This window comes from Lytechinus variegatus, chromosome 8 (genome assembly GCF_018143015.1).
Source record: "Lytechinus variegatus isolate NC3 chromosome 8, Lvar_3.0, whole genome shotgun sequence".
Lineage (NCBI taxonomy): Eukaryota > Metazoa > Echinodermata > Echinoidea > Temnopleuroida > Toxopneustidae > Lytechinus > Lytechinus variegatus.
The window spans coordinates 482,382-494,642 of NC_054747.1; the positions used below are offsets into that span (position 1 = coordinate 482,382).

A 12,261-nucleotide genomic window follows, 5' to 3' on the forward strand; every position below is an offset into this window, starting at 1 on the left:
GTAGTGGTCGTGTACATTTTTGCTTATTACATGACGTCATCCAGCCACTGCCGAGAACCAATTTATGAATGAAAATATAGTAAGCATGCGCAGTGCAAGCCTTTTGTTTCCCCACACAGAATTCCACCAAAACAAGTGTGCAATTCCCTATCACCTCGTACCAAAATCGACCTAGAATTTCAATTTTCCTATATTTTATATGAATTATGAAAGGTATTCTCGGAGGATCTATTTTCTCACCGATACCGCACAGGTAAGCGAATTTCGAATACTTCTTGCTTTTCCATCAAAATTTTACGAATTAGCGTCTATATGTCATCGTGTTCCTTGGAATTTGTAGAGTCTATCGCAACGTGCACAAAGTCAATTGGCTTCCAGGTTTCGGAGCGTCGCGTGAATATGCATGAAATTGCAGAGTTTCGATAATTTTCGATCGATACCGGAGCGATCCGATCACGAACCAAGACCATTTACCGCGTACACAACATGACCGGATATCGTTATCGCTATTTCCGCACGCAGTCCAAAGGAATTATTTTTGGGACCACGTGGTCGTGACGTGATCTGCGCGATTGACCAATCAGCGGTCTTCGAATCGCTGTGTGGAGACGATCTATCCGTTGTACACAGTCTATGGACAATTGTTTGCTGTGCATGCAACTTCGAGCAAAACTCCCCACCAGAATTGTCTACACACATTTTGAGATCAATACACAATATGCCCACCACTTTTCAAAATATTGCGAATCGCTTGGATTCGCCGTCATGTTGATATGGACCGAAGTTATGCGATCAAAAGATTCGCATGCGGCATGCTGGCAGTTTGTTCGCCACATGTTAGCATGATTTGGTTGCTAACTTCAGTCCATATATATATTAAGGCGAATCCCAGCGATCCGCAAAGTGATGTCTACGGATTAGATCAACGACGTCGAGATCGAGACTAAATACAGCCGTTCCCAATATTTTGAAAAGCGGTGGGTATATTAACATAGAAATGTGACTGAGAGACCTGTCATGACATTTGGGAACAAGTTTTGGTGATGAGGTATGCTGGTAATCGGCCGGTGCAAAACTGCATTAGCGCCAGTTTTCTCTGCATAATTATTGCAGCCTCTGTAGAAAAATTGAATAGGAATCGTTTGTCACTCCGTCCAGTCACAGTTCCACACACAAAGTGCACATTTTACCATTGAAATAGTATGTGCAATGAGTGGTGTGTACAGTGTAGCTAAGTTATAGACCTGCGTAGCCTTTATCATTTTTTAAACTTTAGGACCCATGTTTCACCTCCATTTTATCTCATTTCAATACCAACATCTATCAACAACAACAAATTATAGGCCTAATTTCAAAGCAATATTTGTCGGCAAGTTTTCAATTTCAGTGAATTAACGTCGCGTTGTGCAGTGTTTCACAATTAACGCTTTGACAGTCTTGACATCATGGACATTAGCATTAACAAATCATTCATTCATGAATTCAACGTATTCAGAGATGTTTTTGTAAAAAAATGACAATAAACATAAGGCAATACGAGCGAATTACTAATCTATTCAATGCTCGCCGAGCTAAACTCAGCCAACACAAAGCATAAGCACTCCCTATCGTCATAGCCACGTCCCGGCCAGTAGAGCAGCGGCCAGCGCCAACTGGGCAATGGCGGTGGCAGTGCAGTGGTCGTGGCAGTACACCGAGTCGACCGACATCTAACATTTTGAGACAATTTGAGAAATAAATCAAAGAAAATTGTTTTAGAACTTACTGTTTAGCCTTCTACAAACGACTTTGAAGTCGCTGTCCGAATCTGACCCGTGTTCCTTTAAGTTTAGTTTTTGATGAATTATCGACGGACTTATCAACAGCAAAACGGCGGTCCAGGTAGATGGAGTTTTCTTTTTCAAATCTTGCAATTGGCGGTTAGACGTGCGCGCGCGCGTGCGTGCGATAGAGCTAGCTACTATGGCTAGCTAGCAAGCGCAGCAGCCAAGCGGCCCTGCTTGCCAACGCATATGGGGGGGGGGGTGAATTAAAACCAAATCAGGGCCTTTCAGGGGTGTCTTCTTTTTCCTCTCGATTGGTTCTGGGTTGGAAACCATGATGGCGTGAGTGCCACTGTTTTTCTTGGATCTTGGAATCTATGAAAAAAGTTTTCGATCCCTTTTTTTCCTGTTCTCTTATTTTCTTTTTTATTTTCGTTGTCTTTTTTTCTTTTCTGTTAATCTTTCTTTTCTTCATTGCCTTTTTTCTTTTCTTGTTTTTTCCCCTTAATATATATTTTTTTACTCACTCCTCTTCCCTTTTAATTTGCTTTTGTAATGATTGAAATTGAGATTTCATTCAGTAGATTTCTTTTCTGTTACATTGTACTATATGGCGGCAGGGAATTTTGATAGGGGTGAGGGAGCAAGACCATGTGGATAAATCATTTCAATCAAGTAATGACCGGCCTATAGAATATCTCTCCTCTTTATAAACGCTGTCCACAAGTGGGAAAGAATAATTAGGGCCTAAAAAAATAGAATTAGAATTTTGAAAATATCATTTGTAAAAAAAAGAGAGAAATAATTCATGATTGGAAGCAGCTATAATAGCGTACAAATGGGTTCAGAGGGGGCTTTTGACGTTGCAGACAGACCAAATCAGGGTTTGCGGATGGGAATTTGATAGAGGTTGGGGGACCAAGACAACCAACAGTGAATTCATTTTGAGCAAAATATGGGGCATTGCAAGAAACTTGCAATCGAAGCAATCGAACGCAAATCAATTTCAGACTCCAAAATCATGAGAGTCATACTTTTCATTGCAAACTTGCAACTGATCCATAAAAAAATCCAAATTGTTATGTTCTAGATAAACTTAATGTTTATCATCACCTGTAAATTTGCATCTGATCGAATTTTGGGATTGATTGCAAATATCTTCTTGGAACAATATATAGTTCTTTTTATAAAAAGCGGCCATAAACAAGCAAAATGATTATAAAAATAGAATAAAACTTGTTAATTAAAAATCAAAACCCTTATCAAAAAAGATTTCATTGACCGATTGATTTTATTTTGCACCCATTGCATCAGATTTATTATTTAGAAGGTAATATGTACAATTGTAAAATATAAAAAAAATAAAAATATTGTATTATAACCACTGGATCAATAATATTTAAACACATATAGACCTTTTACTTAATAAGGAAAAGGACAATTTAAAAGAATGCAAGAGACCATGTTTACAATTATGAGCGATTACACTTGATTTGGGGAAGCTGCTCGCATAAAAGTCACAGCTCAAATATTTAATTAACTCTAAATACCTTTGAATCTTTGATATATTTTCTTTAAATCTTCGGAATTATGTTAATGGGTAATGCAATTGGGCATACCATTCACCATTAACACAAATAGCATTCATTAGGCAAACACCACTAAGCCACTATGGCTTTACAATTATCCAACATGATTATATATACCACTAGGCACATACTACTGAGACACCATTGATTACCACTGAGACACCATTGTATACCACTGAGACACCATTGGGTATATGGTATACCATGCAGTCATACCATTAGAGGCACATACTAGACACCATTTGACACCACTGAGACACCATTGGTATATGGTATACCATTCACCATACTAATCATACCATTATACATGTTATAGAGGCACATACTACTGAGACACCATTGAATACCACTGAGACATCATTGGGTATATGGTATACCATTCATCATACCAGTCATACTATTATAGAGACACATACTACTGAGACACCATTGAATACCACTGAGACACCATTGGTGTATGGTATACCATTCATGATACCAGTCATACCATTAGAGGCATATACTACTGAGACACAATTGAATACCACTGAGACACCATTGTATACCACTGAGACACCATTGGTGTATGGTATACCATTGATCATACCAATCATACCATTACAGGCACATACTACTGAGACACCATTGAATACCACTGAGACACCATTGGATGTATGGTATACTATTCATCATACCAATCATACCATTACAAGCACATACCACTGAGACACCATTGAATACCACTGAGACACCATTGGGTAAATGGTATACCATTCATCATACCAATCATATCATTAGTCACATACCGCTGAGACACCATTGGGTATATGGTATACCATTTACCATTAAATAAACTACCAATTACCATTAAGAACTTACCATTGAAACACCACTTAAATACCATTCGCGTACCATTTACCATTCAGATCACCATTCAACTACCATTCGGCACCATTCAAATACCATTGGCGATTTTTATAAGGGAGTTTATATGTTTTTAGAAGTAGTAAAATGATAGCTCTGACCAGAGCATTTTCAAAAATCGTGATTAAAGCATTGACCTTTTACTAGTGCTATATCTTACCATACACGTCACGTTGAAATTAGGATGTATCACATTTCACCTCTACTGACCTCTAGAAATCAATGAACTTGTAAGGTCAACGACTCCAAACAAATTGAAAAAAAGAAAGGAAAAAGAAGCAAAGAAAAAAGGAGAGAGAGAGGACGAGGGGAAAAGAAAGAGAAGACAAAAGAGAGAGGAGAAGGGCAAAAAAGATAGAAAAAGGGAGAGAAAGAGAAAGAAAGAGAAGGTAAAAAAGATGAAGAGATTGAAAGAAGAGAATAGGGAGAGGAACTACTGTATAAATATATATGTATATACACACACGGACACACACACACACACACATACATGTATACATACATACAAGTATGTGTGTGTGAGAAGCTCAGTTGCAAAATTTTTTGATCCATTTTTCATCAAATTTGATTTGCTTTGTCTCAATGTTTAGACTTTTAGTAGCTCTATAAGATAATACTAAAGAAATGTTGAATTTCCAATTAAAAAGTAAACAAATTGGCAGAGAAAATGCACTTCATTCCAAAAGGGGTTAGATATATTTGAGATTAGTTGCTAAAGAGTTTAGATCCACAAATACCCTCTTTTTCTTGGGAAAAAAAAATATAATGAAAAAAAATGAAGCCAGGTAGATTTTGTTTAATGCTCAATTTTATGTTTACTGACATGGGAGGGTATCGTAAAAATTAAATTGCTCATGAAATATTGCAAAATGGGAGAATGAAAAAGTGGTTTTCTCGATGTGCATCTCAACACTTTTGCAACCATTCTCATCTGAACAGCTCATTAGGCAAAAGGAATTGGATCAATTTTTCATATTTTTTCTCTCTCATAAAATATAGACTTTAAAAAAAATGGAATTAGCATTAATACATTATATTATAGACTTTTAAAAGAATTGAAATTAACATTAAAACATTATAGACTTTTTGAAAATTGAAATTAACATTAAAACATTATAGACTTTTAGAAAAATTTGAAATTAACATTAAGACATAAACATTGTACTTTTAACATTAACATTGTACTTTTAGAAAATTTGAAATTAACATTAAAATGTGAATAAAATGTGGCAATGAAAAATCAATCTTTTATTTAAAAGGGATTGGATTCGTCATATCAATTCCTTTCATAGGAAAAGCGCTCCTCACAATTTCAGTATATTCGGCACTTAATGATACGCGTACCGCCTTGACCGAACTGTGCGAAGTCTGCGTGGTCTGTGTGCAGAGATAGGCCGGGCCGTAAACACTACTTCTAGAGGGTGCATAAATTGCCCTAATTGGGTTTATTGTGACATAATAAAATTAATCATTAAAATTTGTTTATGATATTGACTGTGGTGCCACACAAGGATAACGGAGCAGCTTCTGTTTATGTTCAGACATATACATATATATATATATATATATATAAGAAATACTCCCGAGGTCAGGTTCAGTTGTCTTAGCGACACGTTGTTAACTACTGCGCGCATTGTGTGTACGTGATTATTGCATAAAGATGTATTCGGCGTATACACCGTTCATACGCTGGATGAGGTAATATAATACGTATGCACACATTATTCATCCCTGGATTTGGCTTCTAAAAATAAAACAAGCATGATTTAACATGAAAATTAACGGAGCTAAATATCAATTAATCAATATGAATTTTATATGTATGAAAAAGGTTGCATGTTACATATCCCTGTCTGGGAACGAGGATTGCCAAATCTAACGCAAAACGCGCTGCTGCCAAGTTGAACATCGTATACCAAAAACCAATGGAGCTCAGTGCGCCCGATTAATGGATATCAATTGTGCATGATAAGAACAAAAAAAGTTAATTGCATGGTAAAGTTTAACCTAACAGTGACGAAGGTCTTTTTCTGGTAACGGCATGATTTTAAATGGAAAAATGTTCTCTTCTTCTTATATCTAGGACGAGGATATGGCACCCCCTTTCAAATTTTAATAATACAGGAAAGAGTAAAGAGATGTCGAGAAAATTATAATATGCCATGCGCGCAGCTGCATAATCTACTAAAAGGAGCGAAAACGAATTGAGATGTTCAGTTGGCTTTCAATAGGGGTTGGATCCACAATGATAATTCTTTTTAAATACATGTACACCATACTTCAACGATCAAGAAACGTGTTCCTGTTATTTCCTGATATTACCATGGTTGTAAATGATTTGAGTGTAAAATACGCTGATAATTTCACCTTGTGTTACACCTGGCTTTCCATAGTTAACCCACATTTTTTTAAAGCCAGCTTGGATTATAAGCCCGAGTTTAGATTTTGGACCATTCATTCTAAGCCCTCATACTTTGTTTTACAGTTAATTATACAGAACCCGTTTCCATTGAGGGTTGTCCAATGAGCATCTCTGTACAAATCAACAGTAGTTCCATCAACTCCACACAACAGGTCTCCTGGACCGAGCCTACGTTGAATGCTTGGTCCAACTGTGCTACTCTGGAATTCCTCGGACCAGGAACGAATGGGGGCAATTTCAGCAAGGGGGTCTACAACATATCATACGAAGCCAGTGATTTGAATGGAAACACAGATACTTGTACCTTCATGGTAACAGTCGAGGAAATGCCTAACGGTTAGCATATCAATGTCTTATTCAAATTAGAAATGTTTTCAATTTGCTTTCTGCCACGTTCGGTTATGTATATTCAGTAAATCACTAGAATGGTACAAAGCTGGGCGCAACAGCTATGCCTACATTCTTAAAACAACTCAGTCAAATTAATCGGAACAGTAGTCGGCTGGGTGCAACTCATTGTATAGTCACATTTCTAACATATATTCTGGTCAGAAATAATTATGTTCCAATAAAATATAACTAGAAAATAGTCAGATATGACTAGAAATACTGTTGAAACCCAGCTGACCCTATTAACTTGTCATTTTGTTTTGTTTTAAGAGTGTAGTCTTATTAATGACTGTATTTCCCCCGTATATTTCTAGTGACAAATCAACCCAAGTTCACGCTTCAACAGAGGACTCATTATAGACTGTGGGATGGTCCATAAAAAAAAGCGTGTATACCGTGGAAACAGGTCACATTTCGCCTAAAAGTTTGGTTCAGAACAAAAAGCCGATGCATAATCGGCTTTTGGTTCATCTTCCACCGCGTTAAGCTCGCAGTGCAGAATCGGCTCGCGTCGCAAACACCTTGGGCCCGTTGCATAAAACTTTTTACCTGAGAAAACTCAGGTTGTTTTTACCGGAGTTTTTGCCCTGTGTTTAAAGGTAAATGCTAGTTTTGGTAACGATATCAAAATTAGTTTGTACAGAATCCAATGAAATGACCACCAAAGTGTCTATAAATAAAACGCATGTGCCAAAGGATTCTGGCAGAAATTGTGTAATTGCTGAAAAATCAGCAAATAAGCACAGAATTCGGGTAGGGCGTCGGGCCCGACGCTCTAAGCAATAATTATACATTGTCCCACGTGCGCTTATCTGTGTTGGGAATCTTCGGTGTGAACATTTTTCAGCGAAGATTTCAAGATTTCACAAAGTTCAGTTAATGTAACTGTACCAGATCTAGATCCTCGATGATATACTGACAATTAAGCCTTGTTATACAGACTTTCTCATGAAATCAGTGTTTACTGCAACTACTGGAATTTCTCTTTAAGTCAATGGTAGAAATCAGACTAATCTTAGTTTTCAGTTTTTACCAGAGTTTTCTCAGGTAAAAAGTTTTATGCAACAGGCCCCTGAAAAGATACGCGCACCAACAATATACTGTACGTCATAATAAAGACAACGCTGCATCCGTGCGATTTGAAGCAGAATCGGCTTTCTATTTACACGTAGTAGAAAAGCCGATTCTGCATCGGCTCGTGGTTCTGAACGTACTACTTTGGTGGTGCAAAATTGCCGATTCTGACCCGAGAGCTGATTCAAGATAATCGACTTTATTACTACATGCAAACAAAAAGCCGATTCTGCATCGGCAATAAGCGCGCATTTAATTTACTTTACCATTATGACCTACTTGAAAGCGGATGGATGCGTACATAATCATTGGAATCGTTGTTTTTAATATTACGGCCGAGATCAAGCGAAATTTGTATACGTGCCTAAACCATGGGTTGAATTGATAATTTTCAAAAACCCGCTTTTCGTGAATCGCACTAAGTTGAAATAAGCAGTACGAAAAACATATATAAATTCCGCCCTCCTGCTTATTTCAAGCATGGAATTCATCGAATTCAAAATTATTTAATGGAAAAGACGTGAAAAAAGAGCATTACGTGTTACCACTCATATTTTCCGGCTATCGTGCCAGTTATTCAGGAATCGCCTTACATTCGCATCATTTACCTGCAAATTGCGGTTCCGTGACATTTGCTACGATGGCAATTCCCTTAATTGATCCAGTATGAAGAAGCGAATTTCAAGCAAACCTGTAGTAGTAGTAGTAGTAGTAGTAGTAGCAGCAGCAGTAGTAGTAGAAGTAGTATTTAGTTCCGTAATAAAACGGATTGTCCGGGCTGAAAATATCTGTATCTTAATACATAGAGTAGAAATCACTGAAAATGCTGAAAATTTCATCAAAATCGGATAACAAATAATAAAATTTTTGAAGTTTAAAGTATACCAATATTTTGTGAAAACAGTGGTCATGGATATTCATTAGGTGGGTTGATGATGTCACATCTCCACTTTCCGTTTATTACATAAAATTATAATTTGTTCGTTATTTCATACATGTGTGAAAAATATGTCTCCCTTATTAAGAAATAAAGTGCAGCAATAAACATCTAATGCACTAAATCAGTTGTCAATCCAATTTTCTAGTTCTTGGAGGAAAACAATTTAAATAAACCTAATTTCATATAATAAAATACAAAAGAACAAGTGGAGATGTGACATCATTAGCCCACTTAATGAATTTTCATGACGACTATTTTCACAAAATATTGCTAAACTCTAAAATTCAATAACTATGTTATCCAATTTGATGAAATTTTTGGCAGTTTGCTCAGTGAATTCTACTCTATGCATTAAGATATAAATATTCAGCCATGAACATCCCTTTAAGAAGGACTTCTATCCCCCCCACAAAATGAATAAATAACATGAATCGGCGTTGATCACATTACATTATTGAGGCAAAACCATAGGAGGTATTTTGCTGAATTTGGAGAACTGCATTTAAGGAGATTTCAAGTCAGAGGTGCAGATTTGCATAGACATTCAACAACCATGACATACATGCAGAATAGGTATTGACTAAGTCATTGTGTGAACTTATTCATTTATTCTGTTGTATATGGTTTGCACTACAGAATTGAGATGCTTCATTTAGTATCATGATTATTAGATAGAACAAATACAGTCAGATAGCTGCCCTAAACATGTATCAATGTTGGGGTCCAAATTTTACTTGCCCACATTATTTTTTTTTTACCTTTTTGGGTAAGCAACTTAGCACTTTGATATTTTCACTTGCCTTGGTCAAGTGAGCATGTGCTAGAGTAAAGCCTAAGTGATCTCAAAGATTGCCCACCTAATGACTATTCATGACGACTGTTTTCACAAAATATTGCTAAACTTCAGTTCAATAACTTTGTTATTTGAATTCTACACTATGTATTAAGATATAGATATTTTCATCCAAGACCATCCCTTTGATACAGAAGTAAATACTATTACTACTACTACTCTATTTATTAAGCTATTAATACTTTCAACCCGGACCATCCCTTTAAAAGCAAACTTATATACAATAAAATACGGTGGATAGCCCACATTTAGCATTACACAGTCACGCTGGTCTTCGGTGGGGTCCAAAACATTTAACATTAACATATTAGTTACACGCAGTGGAGATGTGACATCATCAGCCCAAAATCAGATTAAAATAACAGATGAACATAAGATGAATGAAAAAAACGAGGAACGTAAATGATTAAAAATATAATATCACCAGTAAAAATATCAACAGTAAACTTGTCACTGTGTTCAGATTCACCTCATTGCTACCTCAATTGGCATTTATGTTTGAAAGTAGTATTCTCTTTTTTTTTAGACGAACCTACTACGGAAACTTCGCCAAGCAGTACTCCATCTGAACCTTCTGATGCTTCTACTACGGACGCTTCGCCCGGCAGTACTCCGTCTGCATCTTCTGGTGTTTTTAACCCAGATTCTTCAACCACCAGTCCACAATCTCGGTCTTCTGGAGGTGGGAATGCACCGTGTTCCAACGAGAACCCCCCTTCTGGAGGTGGCGTGAAAGCTTCGTGTACTTTCATTCACTGGATCTGTTCCATTGCTCTTCTCGTAACCTTCTTCAAATAGGCTTTACATTGGTCAATTTGTTTTGATTGGTCACTTTTATCGCGTACATTCGTAATTCCGAAGCTTAGTTATTCCGAAGGTTCGTATGTCCGAAGGTTCGTAATTCCGAAGGTTCGTTAGTCCGAAAACTAAATGATTAACGAACCTTATTTCGTTTTCGGATCAACGAACCTTCGGAAACATCGAACCTAATTTCGTTTTCGGTTTATCGAACCTTCGGAATAACGCCACAAATGTACGGATTAACGAACCCTTTTGCTTTTTCGGATTAACGAACATCGAGGTATAGACAATTTACGTGTTTCGGAATTACGAACCTTTGGAATTACGAAGCGTAACCACTCTTGGTATTTTTAAGATTCCAAGAGACACATTTGCATGATCGCGATGTCAGACTGTTTGATATACAGTAAAAAAAAAAATTAAACCCATACTAAAACTGTATGTCTACACAAGAAATTTCCTTTAAGAGATATGTTTTTAATTTTGATCTGACGAGAGTCAAGGATTGAGAGCTTTTCTTTTGGCAATTGAGACAGCAGGCTATTCCAGGGCCCGTATCCCCACCATCTATACGCGAGTAATAGTACCCTATTCTTTTTCATTTCCACCTTTCTCCCCCATGTCGTTTTATTCCGTGTGTCTACCCATCCTCTGGACATTTCTTCACTCTCTCTATTTCCGCTCCCGTTCTTTCCCGTTTATTTGACTTTAATGTTTCATTTTCTCCGTTCCCATGTTTTCCTTCGCTTTCTAAATGTTCGCGCATCCCCCCTTCCCTTGCCCCCCCCCCTCTGTCTCTCTTACTTCAGCATGTCCTGTCGCTTCTCTCCCTCTCTATCTTCCCCTCTATCCCCCTTCCCTTTCCCGTCTTTGCCCTTATACTGCTTATACTGCCCTTCTTTTCTGTTTATTTCCATCTCTCCTTTCTCCTCTGGGACTCTTCTTTGGACTCTGGTCCCGATTTTGAAGTAAAGTTTAACTTAGACCACGGTCTTACTCTGTTCCACAATTTTGGAGAGCCAAACGTTCATAGTTTGTGTTTATATTGTATATTTGTTATGTTTACTATTTCGTTTCCTTCTGTTTTCATAATGTAGAAAACTACTGAATTTATATATCATTCTTATACAATTATAAAAGAATTAAGTGTAAAATGAGTTGATAACGTAGATTCGTATATGTTGAGAGTTTATGCCCTAATTGGTTCTCCATAGTTAAACCATAACTTATAACCAGGGTCCTGAGTTCAAAATACGTCCCTATGTCTGCGGACTAGGCTGTCTGGACCGGGAACGTCCCAATTAAATAAGGTCAAAGTCCACCCCTACAAAAGGTTGATTTGAATAAAAAGATAAAAAATATACTAGTTTTGAGATTTTAGAGTTTCGCTTAAATATTCTATTTTCCTCCCCATTTACATGTAAAACAAGGTATCATTTCTCCCTGAACGTATGGAATTACCGTCGTTCAAAATTTTATAGTTTTGTCAAGTTTGTCCTCATTGTCAAATCTGTAAAAATAAAATA

At 37.0% G+C, this 12,261-nt stretch overlaps 1 protein-coding gene across 1 annotated transcript in view; it reads left to right on the forward strand.

Annotated features, from left to right (window-relative positions):
- LOC121420560 overlaps positions 1–10,805 on the forward strand; it is a 69,819-nt gene extending 59,014 nt beyond the window's left edge. Inside the window, exons 6-7 of the mRNA XM_041615223.1 lie at positions 6,741–7,013; positions 10,461–10,805. Coding sequence (XP_041471157.1) covers positions 6,741–7,013; positions 10,461–10,732 — 545 coding nt within the window. The 3' untranslated portion in view covers positions 10,733–10,805. The remainder of the gene's footprint in view (positions 1–6,740; positions 7,014–10,460) is intronic.
- The last annotated feature ends 1,456 nt before the right edge of the window (positions 10,806–12,261 follow it).